This window comes from Hypoxylon fragiforme (genome assembly GCF_022984875.1).
Source record: "Hypoxylon fragiforme strain CBS 206.31 chromosome Unknown GGS25scaffold_2, whole genome shotgun sequence".
In the NCBI taxonomy this organism is placed as follows: Eukaryota; Fungi; Ascomycota; class Sordariomycetes; order Xylariales; family Hypoxylaceae; genus Hypoxylon; species Hypoxylon fragiforme.
The window spans coordinates 4,181,759-4,193,779 of NW_026054757.1; the positions used below are offsets into that span (position 1 = coordinate 4,181,759).

The following is a 12,021-nucleotide window of genomic DNA, read 5'->3' on the forward strand; positions in this document are numbered from 1 at the left end:
CCAAGCCCAACACGATACAGCCGGAGCCCCGCACTCGACGTCGATTGATCAATCAGGGTACAAGTGCATACCTACATATAGGCTACTACTATATACGCCGTATGATCTTTTCTTTCTTCTTCTTCTTCTTCTTCTTCATAAAGCCCTCTGAGGCTCGGTGACCTACATACATACATCTGACCTGACAGGTGGGGATGACCAGTGACTACATCGGCCAAGACTCATAAACTGGTATACTTGGGTTTAATGGGAAGGGCATCGGTGAAGAGGCGCATATATGACATGAGTGATGTAGGGCGAAGCACCACCTTATCGTGCGAAAATGGGGATGGGGATGGGGATGGCCACCACATAAGCACAGCGTATCACTGCCTAGTACCTTCGAGGTACGTACGTACGTAATGAAACAAGTCAGCCTCACGCTCCTCTCAGCTCGGTCAGCTCTATGTCTTTCGTCGAAAGGCTAGATATCGATCTATCTATCGCCCCAGAGGAACCGCTCGCAGAATCAGTAAGTCGTTGTAGTTTCTGTCTACTACTACCTATGTAGTTAGCATTAAGCAGAGGTAGAATATAAGCAGCATTGCTTCCCTGGTCAACAGTGAATGTCAATGCGAATACCTTACAACAAGATCTAAATGTCGTCGATTTTTGATGTGCATAAGCAGAAGGGTTAGGTACCTGCTCAGCCTGGGGATCTGCGTGGTATCAACTTCCTTTGCCCCCAACTTCTCATAGTCATGAGGGAGACAAAGCTATACACACGGGCAACTACAGCAACATTGCTCATCATGCCTTATGTATCTTGGGCCGCGATCCTAGCTTTCGACTTTTCTAGCGTAGGGGATCTACCGCCTACTTTTAAATGCCTAAGGTTAAGTGGTGTCTAGGAAAGCTTTCATTGTGGGTAAGGGCGATTAGATAGATGTCTGATATCTCCTACTCGACACACGTGCGCGCACATGGACATAGTTATATATAACTCGGCCGGTATATACACATATATATATATATATAGTTTATATACGGCTGTGTGGCAACATAGTTATCTGATGTAAGTAGAGATGAACCTAACACTTTACTTTTAGCAAAAGATGAAACAATCGCAATTCATTGTGCGCTCGATTTAGGGCTGACAGCTTTACCAACATTCGAAAATCAGTGGGTTCGGGGAAGCGCTTCTTTTTTTCTTTTCTTTTCTACATCCTACATACATACATAACTCCCTCCAGCGTGCAAGTGTATGTATGTACTTATTTAAGCTATACATAGCACTAACTGGTTGCGTGATAGGTAGAATTTGAAAATAGTATCAGCTTTGCTTGGCCTCCTTCCTTCAATGTTCTCCCCTCCCCCCCTCCTCCTCCTCTCAGGGCTGGTTTCAGGGAGTCTAAGGTCGCAGGTCGTAATAATAATATTGATAATAATAATAATGACTCTTCGCCGAACCCGAAACAAAGAGAGAAAAGAATTAAGAATAAGATCTTTACATATGTAACAATGTCCCTACTTACATACTTAGTTACATACTATGATACACTGCCCAATGCCTGACATTTTCAGCCTCTCGGTATTAACTCCCGATGTTGCGCAATTCGCCTATGTTGCCACTCCCCAAGTTCTACATACATCTCTGGCCCATATTTGTGATTTATGATGTAGGTACCGAGGTACATCCATCTTGACCGAAGTCTCGAGAGTCGAGAGTCGAGACAGGGACCACGCGATGTGCATAGCTACATGTAGGTACATGTATGTAACCTTTAATCCATCAATATGTAGAACCATCAGACGAGATCATTTGAAGTCATGTAGGTACCTACAACTGCAGTAAGTATGTTGAAAATCCAAATCATTCACAAGATTGAAAGGGGAGACGAAGAGAGAGAATCAAGCAATATGCAATATGTCTGCTGGTCGGATTGACGATGCTTTCATTTCGTGTTGTATGTATGTAGCTATGTATGTCGGTCAGTCTGGAAATTATTATGAGAGAGGAATGAACAAGATCAAAAGTCGGTATATTACGTGCTAGGTGGTGGCGGTAAGACGCAGGGCCCCCTGCTGCTGCTAAGTCGTCGATCATTACATCGCCCAAGTTTAATCCTTTTCAACCTCAATGCCACCACTGTTATGTAGGTACCTAACCTGCATACATACATACATACATACATACATACATACATACATTTCTTCCATAGATTCCATACTACGCAGCTGAGCTACCAAGATGCCTTACTATACACATGAGCTTGTAATTAGTGCTTGGACTAAACAAACGCGAATCTACCACCTAATTACCTACCTATTCCTCGGGCTTCGCGGGGTTGCAATACCACTTTGCATGTAAATAATACTACGTACCTACCTAGTGCAGGTTGGGGATGCAGTGTAGGTAGGTAGGTAGGTTAGTCAGTCTACCACGAAAAACGTGGATGTTATTAATATTTCAAGATCCCTTAGGTAGCCTACCTAGGTAGGCAGGTCATAAATATGTTCATATCCTGTTTCATCGTCGCTCAAAGGATTCGACCATGTAGCTGGATTGGAAATATATACATACTTAGCCCATTCGAACGAGAGAGAACTACTAACTATGTACTGTTGGAGAAGGAGTTGGTTTGGTGAAGATGATGCTAGCTACCTGCATACGCTAGTATGTAGCCCTACATACTACTACTAGTGGTAGAGGTACATGGCCAGGTATGTATGTATGCTATCCATATGAAAATTAACCAGGACATCAGCACAAAGCACACAGGTGGGTATGGTATGTATGTGTGTGTATGTGTGTACCTCGCAGAGAAAAGGTGCAGCAGAACGACATCGAGTAGACATTATGTAGTAACTGACTATCAGAGTTGAAGGAGATTCCGCAGAAGAATATGATATTCGTGTCAACGGCGAGGCACACACACACACACATTGTATGCACATATAACATAGACATACATACCTAGTTACTACATGTAGTATTAGATGGATGGTATGTATGTATGTACCTAGTAGATCAGCGGGAGCTATGTCGATACCCGTGCTATTTTAGTCCGGTTTCTTATTTGTGGACGAGAGTCACCGTGCCTTGCAAGTTGTAGAGGATATTAACAAACCTACAGCATACCTACATGTGTACATATGTATGTATGTAGCAGCAGTGGATACATATATCATTATATGTAGGTATGGCAGCATCAATGGGGTTGGCACTTGTTATTTATCACGTACCTATTCGTTCAAAAGAAGCATGTAATAAAAAGGAACATTGAATAGGTATATACCAAGAAGTGGACTCAACTCGTATTTACTATTTCCTGACTCGAGGAATATATACATACTACCAGCCTTAGTACCTACATATCTACATGCATCTTGTCCCTCTCTCGCGCAACATAAGATAGGCGTTGATGTATATGTATGATCGACGGTCTTCCCCCACGGGCTGGCTGGCTGTCTGTCTGGCTGGCTGTCTGGCTGGCTGACTAGCTGTGCTGGGTTGGTTACATAGTAGTTAGTAACTATGTAGGAATTCCAACATCTAACGAAACGCCATCGACGTCTGGGATGCTAGATTAGGTAGCCGTTCGCCATGAATGGGCGAGCTAAAGATCATGGATCGCAGCGTTAGCAAGCCATTTAGAAGAGTTGGCGCCACACCACCAGGTTTAAATGAACCTTACTTTGCCGTAGCTTGCATGGCTAGCTACTAGGTACATACATCTTACAATCATGGCAGCTTTGTTTGAACATTCATCAATGTTGTTTGTTTTTTTTAGGTTGGAATAACTAATTGATTAAGCAGTCGAGGGACTCGGTTCGAAGAGAGACAGACTATAGACAGGTTAAGTTCTCAGTGTTCCAATTGTAACAAAAAAAACACTCGAGTATACAACATTCAAACAAAGCATTGTTCTGTTCATTTCAATCATCACGACATTTACACGATGCAATTCCGAAATGTTGTTACTATTACGGAATGCCCAGGGTATGTATTATGTATGTACCAGGTACAGCTTAGACAGGGCCTGACAGGCAGGGTAGGTACTTTCTTTCTACAATTAAAACACCAATTTAACCCATTTAATACACACCAAGGTCCCTCCTCTCCCCCCCCCCCCCCTTGCCTCAAAAACGACCCCTGATTTTTCAGGGTGTTTGTGCTAGATGATTTGGTTCGACCCCATGATTGGCCGCCTTTCGGGAAGTATGAACGAGGCGTATCTTCAAAGTACCAAACTCCCGTTCCAAAGTACCTCAGCGTGTTCGATACTTGCCATCTTGCTGGAGCCAAATTAAATCGATACTGTATGGACATAGTATGTGCTATGTACCTTGCCTTGCCAGGTACCTAGCTGTATACACGCAACACACACGCACTCACGCACTCACACACACACACACACCCCCCGTCAATGATTGAACCTGTCTGCATCTGCGTCTTGCATACGAATCAACCCTTGTCCCATTTTACTTACTATGTACCTACTTGGGTATGAACCTACATAGTTACATACATAGGTACGCTACTTTCGATGTCCCATCCTCTTCTCGTACGAGTTCGACAATCGTCAAGAAAAGAATGAAATATAACTAGTTATATTAATATAATCGATCACGCATTTGCATCTTGACGATTTGAGCTACCTCCGTCCGTACAATCTCGATAAATATAACTACCCACCTCCATCCATCTTTCCAACCAAGAGACACGGAGGTGGGAGAGGGGGAAAAAGAGGATTGAGGATTAGTTATAGAACGTCAAGTGGTGAGTTTTTGGGTTAACCACATGTGCAGGAGGTACGTATGTGACTGTACATGTGTAGAATTGCCAATCCTCTCTGCAAGAAAGAAAAAAACCAGGCCAACTTGCTTGTTGCGAATCTCTCAGCGGGGAACCAAATGAAAAAAAAAAAGAAGAGAAATGGAAAAAACAAAAAAGAAAGGTGGGCGGGGTGTGCCTGAGTAAGAGATGCCCCGGCCGGTGCCTTGGTCCAAGTCTAGTTAGAGGAGGAGAGAGAGAGAGGAGGCGAAAGTTGCGAAAGATAAAATAAATGGATATCTTCCGAATCCCTCCGTGAAGAAGCATTCGGACGATAGTCCCACGACTAACAGGGCTGGTTCCGCCTAGGTATGTATGTATGTATGTAAGTACGTACATATATGCGTACATATTGTATCTACATACATACATACATACATCCCTGGTGATTGATTCCATCAGAAGATACCAACTAAGTGAAACCCTGGGGTTTGTCTGACAGTCTGCCTATTCTGTTCTATCCATCTATTTCCAGCCAAATCCTCTTGTCAGTCAAGTAAGGTACTGTAGGTAGGCAGGCAGGTGTGTATGTGTAAAAATCGACGGTCCCAAGACTTGAGAAAAAAAAAACTCCCGACTCACTGGTCTAGGTTAGGACTTTTGGATGGGAGATCGCTCGTCTTTTTGTATGCTGCTACACTTTATACGTGCTTACATGATGATAGATTTCTGGCTTGGCGGGACTAGGGAATTCCTTGTTATTCGTATAATGAGGCACTGATGAGGCACACATCACTCACTGACTGACATGACAGCAAAAGTATGAGGCAGTGGTGCACTTTATTTTATTAGTCTTTGGATAGAATTCTTACCCTCCACAAATGCGTTCGCTTACCGGGACCAATCGAACGGCCATCAACGAGTAGGAGCCCTGCCCATCTTGCGTGTCTCTCTTGTCCGGCTATCCGGTGCCTGGTATTGTTGTCGTTCGTTATTGTTGTCATTCCAAGACGTCTTTTTGGTGGTTTGGCTAAGCACGTATGTACAAAGTAATACTTTTTGTTATTTACTTACTAGGTACCTACCTACTCCCCCCTCTCTCTAATACGTGCGCGCGCTTGGACACAGATACAGATACAGTTATAGTTAGAGATACAGATAGATAGACAGGCAGGAGGGCGAAGGAGACTCTGACTACGCAGTACATTCATTACCTATGGCATGCATATCCCATCCTTGATATCCTTGATGACAATCTGTAGACGCCACCTCATCCTGCAGAACGGGCGGGCAGTGGGCGTGGGCGTGGCGAGCGCCCGATGATCCCAATGTGTCGGATTGCATTTGCCCTGTTCGGTTTGCCGGCTCTACCTAGCGAGCCATATTCCATTGGTACCATAGGTAGGTAAGTATGTGTGTAGCTACACAAGGCGAGGGGGGGACACAAGGCATGGAGAGGGAAAAGGTGTGGTAGGATCCAGGAAAGGAAAGAAGAAGAAGAAGAAGAAGAAGAGAAGGAAGAGTGACATGTGTATTAACTATTGCATAATGTTAACTTCAAATGTTCTTCATCATTCTTTTTTCCACTTAATTGTTTTGCCTGAGACGTTATGCACGCAATGACAGCTGAGTGCGCGCAATGAATTCTCTGCTTGGAAGATCATGGCCCAGGTGCCGGGATATGTAGTATGTATAGAAAGTGTGCCCAACGTGGAATGATGGATGTGTGATGATGGATGTGTGATCGTGGATGTGAGTGAGTGATTCTATGTAACTACAGTACGTCGTAGGATATTTTCACCCATTCGCGGCCTCCCGGGTTGATTGATTAGATAAACTTCCATGTTCAATGTTGCTTCTTCCTTGTCAAGTATCTTTAATGTTTACCTGGTAATGTTGGTTCAATGTTATTCTATCGAATCTATCATTTGGATCTGGCGACAAGGATTTGGACGATCAAAAGTTTAGATACTATGTACGTAGAAAGTAATCTTGCTGAGTGAGAGGTATGTAAGTACTAGTGCAGTAGTAGATAAGATAAAAGAGAAACAGGCTCCAGCTGGGGCAGGGTGTGGGTTGTGGAGGTTTAATGTCAAATTATCAAAACTGGGTTAGCGTTTAAATTAGTCATTTAGCTTATATTTTTAGTCTCGGCACCAGAACATCAATGATTGAAGACACAAAAAGATACATACCCAAAGTACCTATTGACGTATCAACTCTCCACAGATCTTCATCCATGCACATGACATCTTCATAGCAACCACATTCTCCAGAGTCTCTGCTGGTTTTCTGCTGGTTTTCTGCTGTCTTTCTTTTATCCGTTAGACTTTAGGGGAAGCTCACATCTCAGTTGTGCTACCCAAGGCAATAAATGAATGCCAAAGTCTTATCACTTGGCTTGACATTCATCCGCAACCTCGTTCGACTACCCCTCTCACGACAGTCTCGCATTGCTTCAACTTCCTCTTCACCTTTGTACTCAACTTCACCAAACAACAGACGATATTTCAGCTTCGTACCTCATAAAATGTCACCACCAAAGTCTACCCTTGATTTCCTTGACTTTGTCAATGCCTCCCCTACCCGTATGACACCTACTGCGTAATCCCAGAAATGTCATCATCCCATTCGGCTAACAGCATCCGTCTCAATATATAGCTTATCATGCCGTGCAATCCTCCATTCAACGCCTAGAGAAGGCTGGCTTCTCCTCTATCAAGGAGAGAGATAATTGGTCGTCCATTCTTCGGCCTGGAGGTAAATACTATATGACCCGGAACGGGTCAACCATCGTAGCCTTTGCCATCGGCGCTAAATGGAAGCCCGGAAACCCAATTGCCATGCTCGGAGCCCACACGGACTCTCCATGCCTACGGATTAAACCTGTCAGCAAGAAAAGTAGCGCAGGTTTCTTGCAGGTTGGTGTCGAAACGTACGGTGGTGGTATCTGGCATAGTTGGTTCGACAGAGATTTGTCTGTTGCTGGTCGTGTTCTGGTAAGAGATGGGAAGGGGAACTTCACTCAGAAGCTCGTCAAAATAGATCGTCCCATCATTCGCATCCCTACTCTTGCTATACACCTCGACCGCTCTTCTGAGTTCAATCCTAACAAGGAGACTGAATTGTTCCCCATTGCGGGTATGGTAGCTGCCGAGCTAAATAGGACTGGTCGGACTAAGAAGGCAGTAAGCACCGAGGCAGCTCCCGAAGGAAATTTCCAGCCACTCAAGGAAATGACCGAGCGCCACCATCCATATATCATCGAGTTAATCGCTCAGCACGCCGAAGTAGAAGTTGCTGACGTGGTCGACTTCGAGTTGGTTCTCTATGACGTCCAGAAGTCCTGCCTTGGCGGCCTGAACGAGGAGTTCATCTATTCAGCTAGGCTCGATAACCTCAATATGACTTACTGCAGCGTGGCAGGACTTATAGACTCTGTTTCGTCCGCCAGCCTCGATGACGAGACTAGTATCCGCCTAATCACATGCTTTGACCACGAGGAGATCGGTTCAACATCTGCTCAGGGTGCGAACTCAGACCTCTTACCAGCTGTGGTTCGCCGGCTTTCTATCTTGGCTGGTGGTCGTCATGGGGATACGGGGTCTGACAAGTCATGGGAACATATCAGCTCAGACCCTGACATTGACCTCACGACCGCTTTTGAGCAGACAATGGCGGCATCGTTTTTGGTTTCTGCTGATATGGCTCATTCGGTTCATCCCAACTATGTTGGTAAATACGAGTCCGACCACAGACCTGAGATGAACAAAGGTAATTTTAGTCCTCCAGTCAAAGCTTCATGCACTCTAGTCACCTAGCTCTAACTGTAAATTGCTATGTAGGCACCGTGATCAAGGTCAATGCAAATCAACGCTACGCTACCAACTCGCCTGGCATCGTGTTGTTACAGGAAACGGCAAAGCGTGCGGGCGTCCCATTGCAATTGTTTGTTGTCAGAAACGATTCTCCCTGTGGTAGCACGATTGGACCTATGCTCTCTGCCAAGTTGGGGGTAAGAACTCTAGATCTGGGGAACCCCCAGCTCAGTATGCACAGCATTCGCGAGACGGGTGGTACCTACGATGTCGACCATGCCATCAAACTGTTTAGCGCTTATCTGTCCTCTTATTCGGACCTTGAGGCTAAGATATTTGTTGATTAAGCTTAAGTTTGACATTTAACGCAGGGCTAAGTAAAGGTAGACAGACTACCGAGTGTCATCGACACATGGCACGATAGTAATATACCGATCTAAACAAACCACCAGAAATAACCTTCTATAAAAGACTCAAACTAGGTATGTAGCCGCAAGTTGAATGATAGCCGCCACGATACTTGACCAAGGGGTTGCTATAGAAACTGAGATGACAAGTCTGCACCGGATAATAAACACGAGAATTACTAGTTAAGTGAAGCTGTTTTCTGGCCATTTAACCTCATGCCCTCTCGTCCTATTTACTTTAGGACCCAAACTAGGAGGTAAGCTTCGTGCTGGTAGCAATGCTATACTTCAACAGGCCTGTGGATTAGCCTTGGAGAAAAGATGACTGAAGTATGTTGCCAGACTATAGACACTATAAAGGAAAAGAGGCAAGAAAATACGACTATCTACTCGATACTAGGCGTAGTATTGTAGCAGTAGCCTGGGAAGTCTTCAACACTGAGTTTGAACCTTTACGCCACCTCCCACAACAACAGATCAAACCTGTGTGTGTTTACTTTGCCATAGACTTCTCACTACCTGCGTTGCCTAGGTAGTATAGCGTATTTCTTCATGATAGGGAAACTATTTAAGAAGGTCGTCCCTCCTTTCTCTGGGTTTCCCTTCTCTCATATTCATCACACCAATTACTTCTGTTTCACTACCTAGTTTCCAGCTTCTTGAACCTTTGAGAATCGAATTCGAGAATTACACAGGTTCGACAGATCGACGAACACACATCTTTCTTCTTCATCCCTGAACCAGTACCCAAGTAGGTTACTTACCTATTGACAAGCCTATCTATCAAAGATGCAAGAACACGCAGGCACAGCCATGGCCGACGACGAGTCCAACAATTGGGGCCAGGGCTTCAGCTCTCTACCACCGATGTCCGGGGAATGGCACAACGACAACCCCAATGAACATTCAGACTCCGACGACATGCTCAGCTCTGACGACTCATCAATGAGCGACGACTCCAGCAGCTCCGGAGCTTCGAACCCACCATCCAGCCCTGCCTCCTCAGTGGATGGTGATGAGTGGCCACACGACGCTGAATGGGTAGACCACAGATGGCCCAACGAGCACATCACCGTCCCCATAATTCCCGGCTGGCAAGAGCTTGCGCCCCCTTTCCCCCCCGCCCAGCCCTTCATGGAGGCCCTCACCACCCCACGCGGCACCCTCCGGGTATTCATGGACCCACACTTGGCCATGGGCTTCACATTCGGCGGCGGAGCCCCCGAAAACGACAACAACAATGCCAACAACAACGCCGCTGCCGCTGCCGCTGCTCCCGCTCCCGCTCCCGCCGCTGCCGAGGCAGTACTACCATACCCAGCCCTGATCACGGAGCCGCAGGCCGCGCCGATCGTCTTCCGAACCGAGTACGGGCTCCTGGTGCCGCCCGGGGCCGCAGCGCCAACGACACTAGGGTTCGAGGACCTCGCGAACCTCGTCCCGACCTCGGTGCAGACGTCGATCCCGCCGAACGCCTCGCCGCAGCGCCTGCGCGTGCTCGCGGGGCTGATCGAGGGCGAGGCGATCCCCTGGATCGGCGACGCGACGCGCATGCCCATCGCGCTGTCCGCGCCCCTCGACCGCGAGGACCCGCGCGGCGGCGTCGTCGTGCGCGGCACCCTCGCCCTCGTCGCGCGCCTGCTGTCCCGCGTCTACGGGCTGCTGGGCCCGCGCCTCGACTCCGCCATGGACGACGTCGTCGACCGCGCCCTCGTCGCGCTCGACCACGTCCACGCCCGCAACCCTCGGCCGTCGGTCCGCAACGCGACGCGGGCCGCGCGCGCGCTGCGCGACGAGCGCGCCTGGCGCGGCCTCCTGAGGTACTACGGGGAGACGGACGAGGCCGAGCTCGAGTTCGACGTCGGCACGCGGTTCCTGACGCACCCGGAGGACGGCAGCGTGGAGGTGACGCCGCTGCGGCGCGGGTTCAGGCCGGTGCGCAGCGTGGGGTGGGATATACTGCGGCGGGCGCGCGAGGGGGAGCGCGCGAGGTTCCGCCCGGTGGTCTCGGTTGAGGCGGACGCTGGGGAGGAGGGGGAGGGGGAGGAGGGCCGCGCGCCGGCACTGGTGCTCACGATTCGTGGGGAGTCGCTGGGCGTGACTAGTGCTGCTGTTCTTGATGCTGCTGCTGCTGCTGCTGTTGATGCTGCTATTAATGCTGCTGTTGCTGCTGCTGCGGCGGCCCCCCCTGCTGCTGACTATTATACTGCTGATGACTATTATCCTGCTGATGAAGATATTATTCCTGCCTATGCTGCTTATAATGTGGGGGCCGGCCTTGAGGTTTTCCATCAGTAAGTCGAGTTTGACTAGATCGTCTCATACATCGTCATCATCATCAGCAACAACTAGGTACCACAACGGCATCGGAATCGGCATCGGCATCGGCATTTTCGGCATTTTCGGCATTTTCAGCAGCATCAGCATCGTCATTTACAGCACACAGCGCCGTGCGCGGCGGGGATTCAGCTACTTAAGGAGTAGGGATACATACATACGCCAGTCCTTCTCCCCCCTGTCCCCCCCTTTTTTTTTTTTTTTTTTTACATTTTTGGCCTTTTCTCTTTCGAGTGTGAGAAATGGAGCGATGGATAGGTATTGGAAAACGAAAAACACCGAAAAATCCGAAAATCGAAAAAAAGAAATTTTTGAGAGAGAGAGTTGCTGGGAGAAGGAGGAGTCTTAGGAAAGCTCGGTTAGGATGAAGGGAGGAAAATAGGAAGGGTTTGCATACCTACATTGCATTGCGGGAAGGAGGATACATTGCATGGGAGTGGTTGTCGGGTTTGGCACGTTTTGGAAATTTGGTCTCAGTTGATAATTAACTAATACCCTTTCTTTTCTTTCAGTATCGGGTTTTCTTGTTTGATACCTACTGAAAAGAAAAAGGGGTTATGGATCTAAGCGGAGCATACAGTTTTGGTTGGTTATCCTGGAATAAAAAAAAAATAAAAAAAGCATAAAAAAACCCAACTGACACTACCTAGATACCTAGGTAGATTGACCGTATGCATAGTAGTAGTGAAAGTTGTATTTGTTA

At 47.2% G+C, this 12,021-nt stretch overlaps 4 protein-coding genes across 4 annotated transcripts; 2 read left to right on the forward strand and 2 right to left on the reverse strand.

The window, feature by feature from the left end:
- Nucleotides 1–4,617: 4,617 nt before the first annotated feature.
- On the reverse strand, nucleotides 4,618–5,409 carry GGS25DRAFT_152079 (uncharacterized protein). The gene has a single exon (XM_049256410.1). It carries the CDS (start codon nucleotides 5,213–5,215, stop codon nucleotides 4,742–4,744), a length of 474 nt encoding a protein of 157 aa, XP_049120713.1. The 5' UTR covers nucleotides 5,216–5,409; the 3' UTR covers nucleotides 4,618–4,741.
- Nucleotides 5,410–6,831: 1,422 nt separating this feature from the next.
- GGS25DRAFT_478726 (peptidase) lies at nucleotides 6,832–9,156 on the forward strand. The gene is made up of 3 exons (XM_049259963.1): nucleotides 6,832–7,344; nucleotides 7,418–8,530; nucleotides 8,602–9,156. Exons 1-3 carry the CDS (start codon nucleotides 7,131–7,133, stop codon nucleotides 8,919–8,921), a joined length of 1,647 nt encoding a protein of 548 aa, XP_049120714.1. The 5' UTR covers nucleotides 6,832–7,130; the 3' UTR covers nucleotides 8,922–9,156.
- GGS25DRAFT_478728 (uncharacterized protein) lies at nucleotides 9,138–10,582 on the reverse strand (the record flags this gene model as incomplete). The annotated part of the gene is made up of 1 exon (XM_049259964.1): nucleotides 9,138–10,582. A coding segment is annotated over exon 1 (779 nt), but the record flags the coding sequence as incomplete, so codon positions are not given.
- On the forward strand, nucleotides 10,565–11,987 carry GGS25DRAFT_478731 (uncharacterized protein). Its single transcript, XM_049259965.1, has 2 exons — nucleotides 10,565–11,544; nucleotides 11,716–11,987. The coding sequence occupies exon 1, from the start codon at nucleotides 10,668–10,670 to the stop codon at nucleotides 11,277–11,279; it is 612 nt and encodes a 203-aa protein (XP_049120716.1). The 5' UTR covers nucleotides 10,565–10,667; the 3' UTR covers nucleotides 11,280–11,544; nucleotides 11,716–11,987.
- The last annotated feature ends 34 nt before the right edge of the window (nucleotides 11,988–12,021 follow it).